We start from the raw sequence: 10,484 nt of genomic DNA, 5'->3' as shown, positions 1-10,484 counted from the left end.
GTGTTGGGCAGCATCCAATCATATTGCAGCAGGGCGTGTCCTGACGCGACCCCAATGTGTGATTCATAATAAACGCATTTTACTCATTCTTTGCTAGCGTTGACAGCGATGAATCCGTTATGTTAATTTATTGATACATTTCGACGAAAGGATACTTCTGGACGCTCGGAAAGGGGCATGCGTAATAACAAAAAGGAGGCTACAAAGTCAGATACATTTTAGCCGTATTTGGTAAGTAAACATAACGGCCCCTCAATGCTAATGCTATTGGGTTTAACGAGCGGCTCAAATGATGCTAACGATATTAACATATTTTTTTAATCGACTAACTTCTTTAAAGGATACGTATTTGACAGGTCACTGCCACGTAGCCCACAAAGGATTTTTATGCCATCACGAGGGGCAAATTGTTGAAAGATAGAGCTACAATATCGGGCCTTGTGTGGCTATCTCGTCGGTATGCTAGTGGGCGAGCTTGTTAGGTTGTTGCGCAAGGTAATAAAACTGCAATAAAGTGCTCAATCATTCAGTTTTATAAGGAAAATGGCAGTCTATGTCGAAAATGGTATGACTGTGTAATGCGTTTGTCCGTTATGGAATTGAAATTTGGCGTCCTTCACTACTAAACACAAATGAAACAGTTGTAAACCACGTCAACATAAACACACGAGTCGCTCAAAATTATGTTTATTACTACTGTTTACATCCTTATAATACAATAGCATAGCAAGCTTCTTGGTTAATCATTCACAAGCGTTACTTGGTCAAAAAACCTTTTTTTTTACACTTGACATTATAGGTGAAGTGTTTTTTAAAAGCATACATATACTGGTTACGGCCCAAAGTAGTTTTGTTTGTTTCAGAAATGACTACAGAGTAAAATATATGGAAGTAGGGTGTTAGGCTCATGGCTAGTTTTTCAAAATGTGATAAGATAGCATTTACTTTTTGATTTTAGAGCGCAAGAGCGATGCCTGAAGTTCGCGACCTTTCCGAGGCGCTGCCAGAGATGCCAATGGATCCCATCACTGGAGTTGGCGTTGTAGCCTCCAGAAGTAGAGCACCCACTGGTTATGATGTTGTAAGTCATCGCTTTTTCTTTTAAATACTAAAATCATAGTAACTGAACTACACGGTTGATTGTAGGTTTCGACAACAACTGATGGTCTGGATGCTGACCTGTGGAAAGATGGCCTTTTCAAGTCCAAGGTTACCCGATACCTCTGCTTCACCCGAGTATTCTCCAAGGAAAATGTACGTTTCCACAAAGCAGTCTTTTGATTGGACATAACTCCCTCCTTTCTCTTTTGAAACAAACAAACAAACAAACAAACATTGGAGCATCGTGCCTACATGAAGATATATTTTCTAATGACTTTTTTTGACCCAACAATTCCCTCCGTGTCCTTCCAGAGCCATTTAGGAAATGTTCTCGTCGACATGAAGCTGATCGACATCAAAGACACACTGCCCGTCGGCTTCATTCCCATCCAAGAGACAGTTGACACTCGTAAGTAGTGAGCAACTTTTGCCGTTTGGGGAGACTCACGGCTCCAAAATGGCTGACATTTCTGACTCATTGCATTGAATTGAACTTTAAACATGCAAAGGCACTCTAATGAAATGGCGTGCGTACATGTAGCGGCTTACTACTTACTTCGTATACACAGCAGAACTCAAAACTCTTGAAAAAAAACATCATTGAATATTTTATGGCACAATATGTCAACATCTAAGGATTTTTTAAACATTCAACTGGACTACTCCACTTGCTAGCGTGTATGTTAGCACACAGCTAGCTTGAAGTTTTGAAGGGTGCCCTTTCTTCTGTCGTGTAGAGGAACAGGCATTCCGGAAGAGACGACTCTGCATCAAGTTTATTCCACGAGACTCTACCGAGGCGGCCATCTGTGATGTTCGGATCCTGGGGAGGTCAAAGCAGGCCCCCCCACAATACACCTTTATTGGGTTAGTCTAAATCGAACTCATCATTTTTTGCCGTCCATGCTTTTTCCGCCCTTTATTTTGGGTATCTTAAGATGACAACAACAAGAAAAAAACCTCCATTTCTGCTTTTTACAGAGAACTAAACAACATGGGCATCTGGTATCGTATGGGCACCGTGCCACGAGCTCGGGACTCTTCCAACATGTCAGGCGTGAATGACATCCAGGATATAAATTCTACCTCCACTTCGGTCCCGGTCCCTCCAGCTCCAGTCACTAAGTATGACCGTTTACATTGCGGTCTTGAATTAGTGACATTCCAGATGAAATGTAGCTCATTTTCACCACCAAATTCATTCATAATGTGTTTTAATGAACTTTATCCGCTAGATTCTATGATCTGATTAGTTTTTTTTGTGCAGGCATTTTTCCATGACTCTCCCCGCCAGTTTCAGAGGGAAAAACACAACTCGACCAGATTACGAGCATCAAAACTCCAACCTCTACGCCATTTCCGGTTTGATATTCAGCATCTCTCAAAAGTTAAAAATGGCAATTTGTGCCTGGGCTTTTTAAATTGGATGGTTAAAATGTTGACAGCACCGTAGTGGTGCTTAACTGTGGTTGAAACAAGACGCTTTTCATTGTACTTGCTCCACATATTATTATTAATGCACGTTAATGATATGCATGTAGTAAGTGTAGTTTATTTTAACCTGTTTTCCAGCAATGGATGGGGTGCCATTCATGGTCTCGGAAAAATTTGCCTCATCAGATGTAAGTTTTTGTTTCATTTTCATGAAGTAAGTGTTCTTCATGAATGATGATTTTTGAGTGAACTGTCATTTTGTCCAGTTGGAGCAGTTGGATCTCATTGGCATTACCATCAAAACTTTGGCTGAAATTGAGAAAGAAGTGAGTATTCTTAACATATTATAATTATGCATATTAATCTACATTTGATTTTGATGGGGGCTAATTCATGCATGCATTTTCGCATGTATTTTTTTTGTTTACTTTTAGTATTGAAGTGGGTTTAGGCATCTTTAGGTAACTCTTTTAAGTAGCACAATGTTAAAGTATCAATCATGTATACATATTTTACCATGTTCCTCGTTTAAAATGATCAACTGTATAACAATCCTAGCAAATCACAATATCATGAAGTCAATGGCATTTCATTGATGGTGTTGAATAAGCTTGAGAATTAGAAGAAACAAACAGAAGCTCTCTTTTTTTCCTATAACAGTACGATTACAGTTTTCGAACGGAACACAGCGCTGCCGCCCGGCTCCCCCCGAGTCCCACTCGGACGTCGCTGAGCTCCGAGGCCTGAGGAAATCGTTCGGCCGTCCATCCGACACTGCAAACACAGCGGCGAGGACACACGTGCTGACAACCACTGAGGGCAACCCCACTAGACCTTCTCAGACACATTCCACTTATCCGCAAAGTGTTTGGAGGACAAAAATGTGGCGGCGGTGAATTTGTCCAAGCTGATTTTGTCGTCCATTTCAACGTGCAGTTAAAATGGCCATGAGAAACATTTCATGTCCGAAACAGATATTAAATGTGAATAGTCGTAAAACATAATACTGTTATAACGGAATAGCTCATTGTTCAATATAGCTGTAGATACATTTCATGACCTTAAACATGCATTGACAAATGTTGCTTTTCTGAGTAAAGCAAAAATATTGGAATAAATGGATTTTTATTAAATTAACGGTTCAGTTTACTGTTCAGTGAGCGATGTTTGCTTTTATATTCTGCATTTTTTCAGCCGAAGAGAAAAAAAAAAATTAGACTTAAGTATTAATTTCGATTTTTCAAAGGCAATTTTTGAATTGATTAGAAACCAAGAAAAAAACAATATGACCAAAGTCCTACGTTTTTATTTAAGCGTGTATTTGATGAACATAAATAATATATTCTATATAAATAATATATATTGTTTGCTTGGTGTGTGAAGGGGAAAATATATATTTTTGTTAGCAGAAGATTGCATAATGTGCTATAGAATTTCTTTGTAGCTGCGTTAATGCCATGTAAATTTATCTATAGTGTTTGTGACATTTAATATTCACTATGATTTTTTGGTTGACTAGCTAACAACAACACAATAAAAATAACAATAACAAATACAACAGCGTTAAAAGAAACATGGTTCCTGTACTTCCGGTTCATCTCGTTCAGACAGGATATGAAACTTACAAAAAGCTGACGGGATTTTTTTTTTTAAATCAAAAGCAGATTTTTTTAAAACTTTGTTATTGTTATTATTAAACAAATGGAATTTTATCAATATTAACGAATAACTTGTTTATCCCGAGCGTCGCTTCACTACACGGAACCGAAATGATTAGCTTTGTACTGACCGATGCAAAGTCGGACCAAAAAAGACGACGGACGCAACGACAAGCTCATAATTATGTTGTTTGTATACCCCAATGTAGCATTTCTTTAATTACAAATCAGGTGTGCCTGGAAGATGCAATTGCATTCATTTCACAATGACAAAATAAATTGTATATGACGGCGGGGTGTGATCAAACCAGGTAATTGTTTCTTTAGAATTGAACGGGAATACTTCCATTTATTGTTGCTATTTCCATTTGTCAATTGCAAGAGTACTTTGCATTTTACCTTTATAAGTTTTAATGATACGTTCAAATTTCTTGTATAAAAAAATCAGGTGTTGGTTTAACCTTTTTAACCTTCTCCGTTGTTTTTAGAGGTTAAAGTGGGCATACTTGGCCGTAATCGAGTAATTTTGGCGACATTTGATTGAGATTGGAACTACTGCATATATTTTTACTTACGTTACTTAAAACCAAATGACACACTTTTCACACGTTTTTCCCCACTCGAGAAATAATGTTACTATTGTAATATAATTACGCAATGACGACAATGATCCCGACTGCTATTCAATTGACAACAACTTGTAATGAATGTCCTTCTCACGTTTCCAAAAGGGGAAGAAATGGCCTTTTTGGACAATCCTGCTATTATTTTGGCCCACATCCGGCAGTCTCACGTGACCAGCGACGATACGGGAATGTGCGAAATGGTGCTCATCGACCAGGACGTGGATCTGGAGAAGTGTCACCTGGCTCTGGTACCCGGCGGCGATGGCGACTACGAGTCCACCATGCTGGGCTCCTTAAACGAAGGCTTCGGCGCCGTGACGGACAGTCACGCTTGTGACCTTTCCCAGTCCATGGACATCACCTCCAGCTGGGACTTTGGCATCCGGCGCCGCTCCAACACGGGTAAATCGACCCCTATTTGCAGGGCGGGGTTTTCGGTGAGGCCGATAATGCGCTAATGCATGCTGGAAGATTCGGAAATCCTGATTTGCGGCTGTTTGAAGGGGTTGGGTGACCAATCTGGGCCAGTTTTACATTCAAATTCACCGTGTGTCGTCCCTTGGAGTTATCCTAGATTTCAATTTGGGTACTGACGTAAAAGATGCATGGTTCTGGGGCTCTTGCCGTGACTTTATTTTCAATAGCCGGAGCGTTCTGGGTCCGTAGAAAGGGGATAAACAGCCAAAAAAAATGAATGTTTTGATCTGTGCCGAGTCCCAAATTGTGGTTCCTGTTGACAAAGTCGTTGAAGTTTAGAGGAAAGACTTGTCCCTCAAAATTAGGGGTGCTAAAAAATAAAAAGTCAGGAGGATCATTAGTACTTTAGGAAATATTAAACCAATGGATGAGACAAATATATTATTTTTTTTACCAAAGGCTACGTTTGGAGGAAGAAAAAAATATTATTTTTTTCTTTTCTGCAAAACAATGACAGACGATAGTTAGAAAATGATTAACGTTAGCTTTCGTTAGCAGCGTTTGGTGTTGTTTGTTGAGTTTTACTTGAATCCAGTTGAATTATTATTATTATTTTGTGTTGGTTACTTTGATTTGGGGCTGGAAAGTTGAAAAAATGGCATTTTATTTTGGGCTCTCCTGATTCTTGTGGTCAAATTGGTGATCCGTTGGTCAAAATTGCTTTGAGTGGTTCCAAATCCTGCTCAACGGGGATTAAGAATTGATATGTTGTGGCTGTTTTATTAGGAATCCAACAAGATAGCCATGAGAAAACCGGGGCTGCTGGTAAGATAAGAGGGACCGACTATCCAACTTCAGATTCATTGTCTTCAAAACATATTTTATTCTATAGCATTCAACAGACTGTACTTGTTGATTTGTTATGTTGTTGTTTTTTAAATTCTAACTGACATTCCTCATCTATCCTCCTTTTTTCAGCCCAAAGACTTGAAAGACTGAGGAAGGAACGTCAAAACCAAATCAAATGTAAAAATATACAGTGGAAAGACAGATCGTCCTCCCAGTCAGGTATAAAACCTTATTTTTTTATAATTTAATCTCTGTTTTTGTGTCATCTGTTTTGGTGCCCGGCTCTCGAGCCACCTGCGGCTTTCGGCCAATTTGAATGTGGCTCTTTTGCTTCTTATCTTGTGGCTTTTTATCTTGTAATCTTTCTTAAAACACATTCCAATTCATCAGGGGCCATTTAAAAAATTATATATATATATATATATATATATATATATATATATATATATATATATATATATATATATATATATCTATATATATATATATATATATAAATTGAACACATTGGTATTATGATTCATGTGAATATCATTGTTGTGTCTTCTTTGAATTTTCTCTGAAGTGGAGGATCTGGGGTCCTTTTTTGAAAAACGCGATTTTAAAGATCGGGCGCGCTCCACGTGTACGAAATCCACACTCTCGCTGCGACTGGAGCAGTGTCCCCAGCAACTCAACAACCCCTTCAACGAATACTCCAAATTTGACGGCAAGGTGAGTTGTTTTTTGAAGTTTTGCAACCAGATTGCACACGCTTCAAATGATCCAATTCCCGTTTAAATGCTAATTTATGTGTTTTTAGGGCCACATTGGCACGACGGCCACGAAAAAGATCGACGTCTACCTCTCCATGCAAATGGGTCAGGAGAAAGTTCACCCCATGACGGTGGTCACCATCGCCAACGCCCGCGTTCACGATCTCATCGGGCTCATCTGTTGGCAATACACCGGCGAGGGACGGGAACCCAAACTCAAGTATAAGCACCCGCCCACCCGGAAAATGTCATGTCCGTCCTTCCTCGCGTTGACGTTTTATTCTATTTTATTTTTGGGGGGGTAGCGAGAACGTGAACGCTTACTGCCTTCACATCGCGGAAGACGACGGCGAGGTGGACACGGACTTCCCGCCTTTGGACTCCAACGAACCCATCCACAAGTTTGGTTTCAGCACCCTGGCGTTGGTGGAGAAGTATTCCTCGCCTGGTCTTTGCTCCAGGCAATCGCTCTTTGTAAGAATGTAAGTCACAAACGCAATGTTTTTTTTTATAAACATCCCTTTACACCATTGGTGCTCAACACGTCGATTGCAAGCTACTAGTTCATCGCTAAGGTACTATTGGTAGATCCCATGACAGTAGGATTTCATCCAAAGATTGGATTTGTAGTAAAATCTTAATCATCTCAAATTTGTCCTCTGTAGAGGACATTTGTAAACCTAAATATCTCCCACCCAGTGCATTCAATCACATTTTGTGCTCTATAGAGGACATTCACAGGTTTCCAATGATACCAAATATCTTTTGCAGTATTTCAAACACTTCACATAGATTGGGGAATTTCAAAATAAATGTGATTGGACAACGGATTTGGGGCACTACTACCTGTCTACAGTATTTTGCCATCAGCATGTATAACTGTTGAGCTTTGTCAGTGGCTTTAGAGGGGGAAAAATGGTAGACGGTGCAAAGTTGGCTCCTTGAAAAGTAGATATTTGAGAAAAAAAAAGTTTGAGTACCCCTGATAACCATTTTTTGCACAAAAAGAATCACAAAATAAGCTTCCAAGTCGAGGTATTTTAGGGTTTTGTCATTGAAAATGCTTTAAATGATTGTATGACGTGTGTGGTTTTCAAGCTCCGTCCTGGAAATGTTGACAATCTCCTCATCTGATGCCCTTTTTAGAAATGCCGCCCAAGGTTTCTCGTTAATCCCCGTGGACAGTCTGAAAGTAACTATGAAGGAAATTCTTCAGAAAGCCCTGAAGAAGAGGAAAGGGTCCCAGAAAGGTTCAGGTGATATCACAAGTTCAACCAACAAACAAAGCCATTTGATTTTTTTAATGTCCTCTTCTAAGCCTATATTTGGAATAATATCATAATATGAAAACAGGGCCTCTGTATCGCTTGGAGAAACAAACGGACCCAAATGTCGCCGTAGACCTGGACTCCACACTTGAGACCCAAAGCACTCTGGAGTTTTGCCTGGTCAGAGAAAACAGTACGTTTTTCCAAAATCATGCCTATTTTATTTCTCGCTAGCAGAATTCCCACTTTGACTCGACACAGTTGATTAATACAAAGAATAACAAACCCCCTCAGGCTCCAGGGGCGAGGAGAGTTCAGAAGAAGACCCCCCCATCGACATCACCACGGTCCAAGATATGCTGAGCAGCCATCACTATAAATCCTTCAAGATTAGCATGATACACAAGCTGCGTTTTACAACCGATGTTCAACTTGGTACGAGATCTCATGGATATTTTTGCCATATCTGTCACAATTCGTCTTGCTTCCGTTCTCACGGTGGACCTTTCTTGCAGGAATTTCAGGGGAAAAAGTCGAGATCGATCCGGTGACCAATCAAAAGGCCAGCACGAAATTTTGGATTCGCCAGAAACCCATTTCTATCGATTCCGACCACCTGTGTGCGTGCGACCTCGTCGAAGAAAGAAGCCCCAGTAAGTGCCGTCCGTTCGTCCAATATTAGCTCACGACCTTGATCATTAAGAGTAAATTACAAAAACAAAAATCCAATGTACAAACTGTCACTCTTTGAACGGTCTTGCAATCCAAATGACATTTAATTACAAAAATTAACTTTACTCCGCCTTATTTAACTCTCACGAGAATCGTTAGCACGCACGCTAACGCCGCCTCATTCTTTTTAAAATAGAAGTCACAGACGTGCTCTTTGTTTGTACGTGTCTAAAACAAGTGATCAATGGTTATTTGTCTGTTTAAAGTGAGGAAATGGCATTTTAGTGGAAAAATATTGTTGATTTTTAAACGCCACGTTGCCAACTGGTTAAGACAAGTAACGAAAAAAAGTCAATTGCACATAAAGAACTAGCAAAAAAACAACTTACCGCTAATTTGGTCCACTGGGTATCAAAAGAAAATGACAATAAGCTTCACAATCATACAAGTGAAACACTCTAAAATGGCTTTCTATGAGTTATATCAGCCTTAAAAGATTAGATCATGGACTCTAAAGATGATGATGATGATATCATAAAGCTCAGCAACGGAACGTCTCGGAATTTCAGGACTTTACGGCCCAACTCACTTCTTTTTTTCTCTGCCTTTTCCAGACCACGCCATATTCAAGATCACTTATCTGAGCAATCACGACTACAAGCCTCTGTATTTTGAGTCCGATTCTTCCACGGTTAATGAAATAGTTCTAAAGGTGAGTCCAAACACAACCTAATTATAAGCCACGTGTCTGAAAACATAAGTGGGTCAAAAGCGAAAATGGGAGGAGTCAAATATTTTTTCATGCCTTTTTCTACCCATGTCGTATTGAGCTGACCAATGAGAAGAAACGTGATGATTTGAATCCACAGGTGAACTACATCCTGGAGTCGCGAGCCAGCACCACGCGAGCCGATTATTTTGCCCAAAAACAGAGGAAACTAAGCCGCCGGACCAGTTTCAGTTTCCAGAAGGACAAGAAAGGGGGCCAGTAAAAAGAGGGAATTTATCCGATGATCATTTTCTCTGGAATAGATTGGACGAGCCTTGATCACAATTTTTGCCCCCAACAAATATGTCTGGAACTGGAATAAGACTGCCAAGATTTCATGATCCAGACACTGGATTTTTCCTTTAATCAAAAAAAAAAGTGCAAGACTTGTATATTCCTTGGGCTATTTTAAATGTAAATGAAGTGTTGTAGGAGCTGGAATGGGCAAAAGTGATGGACGCCATTTGGAAATCATGTTCTTTTCCTCCTTGAAGGATTGAATTCATTATGATGACAGACCTTTAAATATGGTGTTTTACAGTTTTATTTTCGTTATCGATATGTTGTGGATTTAAAAAGTCTGCACTCTTCAAATGGTAGGTTTTTATATTAAAATAAGACTGATGAATCATTAAAAAAGTAGCTATTGGTTTGACCTATAACTCATTTGTATTTTACCTAAATTATGTGAAATGACTTTGCTATTTGAAATGGGGAGGACAACCTTAATTGGCCTTATTTTTCTCACCCAAATATGCAAAAAATAAAATGGAACAGACCACTTTTTGTGTTTTATTAAAGATGTACACTATACTATCAATTTTCAACATATTTCTATGCTCAAGCATGTTTAACTACCAACCTTTTACATCTAAGAGACTTTTTTGTAGTCCTCGCACTCCAAATACTCTTAACACTGACAATTAGTCATAATT

At 39.3% G+C, this 10,484-nt stretch overlaps 2 protein-coding genes across 2 annotated transcripts; both read left to right on the top strand.

Moving 5' to 3' along the window:
* Nucleotides 1–43: 43 nt before the first annotated feature.
* Nucleotides 44–3,668, top strand: mvb12ba (multivesicular body subunit 12Ba). The gene is made up of 10 exons (XM_077623495.1): nucleotides 44–231; nucleotides 959–1,081; nucleotides 1,147–1,254; nucleotides 1,414–1,510; nucleotides 1,839–1,968; nucleotides 2,083–2,226; nucleotides 2,369–2,463; nucleotides 2,674–2,723; nucleotides 2,802–2,861; nucleotides 3,196–3,668. Exons 2-10 carry the CDS (start codon nucleotides 971–973, stop codon nucleotides 3,280–3,282), a joined length of 882 nt encoding a protein of 293 aa, XP_077479621.1. The 5' UTR covers nucleotides 44–231; nucleotides 959–970; the 3' UTR covers nucleotides 3,283–3,668.
* A 627-nt stretch (nucleotides 3,669–4,295) lies between these two features.
* On the top strand, nucleotides 4,296–10,330 carry mapkap1 (MAPK associated protein 1). The gene is made up of 12 exons (XM_077623470.1): nucleotides 4,296–4,504; nucleotides 4,925–5,221; nucleotides 6,215–6,304; nucleotides 6,651–6,799; nucleotides 6,888–7,060; nucleotides 7,146–7,322; nucleotides 7,987–8,096; nucleotides 8,194–8,301; nucleotides 8,403–8,543; nucleotides 8,624–8,761; nucleotides 9,395–9,492; nucleotides 9,650–10,330. Exons 2-12 carry the CDS (start codon nucleotides 4,933–4,935, stop codon nucleotides 9,770–9,772), a joined length of 1,596 nt encoding a protein of 531 aa, XP_077479596.1. The 5' UTR covers nucleotides 4,296–4,504; nucleotides 4,925–4,932; the 3' UTR covers nucleotides 9,773–10,330.
* Nucleotides 10,331–10,484: the final 154 nt, after the last annotated feature.

The sequence above is a fragment of the Stigmatopora argus genome, chromosome 16 (assembly GCF_051989625.1).
Source record: "Stigmatopora argus isolate UIUO_Sarg chromosome 16, RoL_Sarg_1.0, whole genome shotgun sequence".
In the NCBI taxonomy this organism is placed as follows: domain Eukaryota; kingdom Metazoa; phylum Chordata; class Actinopteri; order Syngnathiformes; family Syngnathidae; genus Stigmatopora; species Stigmatopora argus.
The sequence above is the reverse complement of the archived record's forward strand: the minus strand, read 5'-3'. Positions and strand labels throughout refer to the sequence as shown.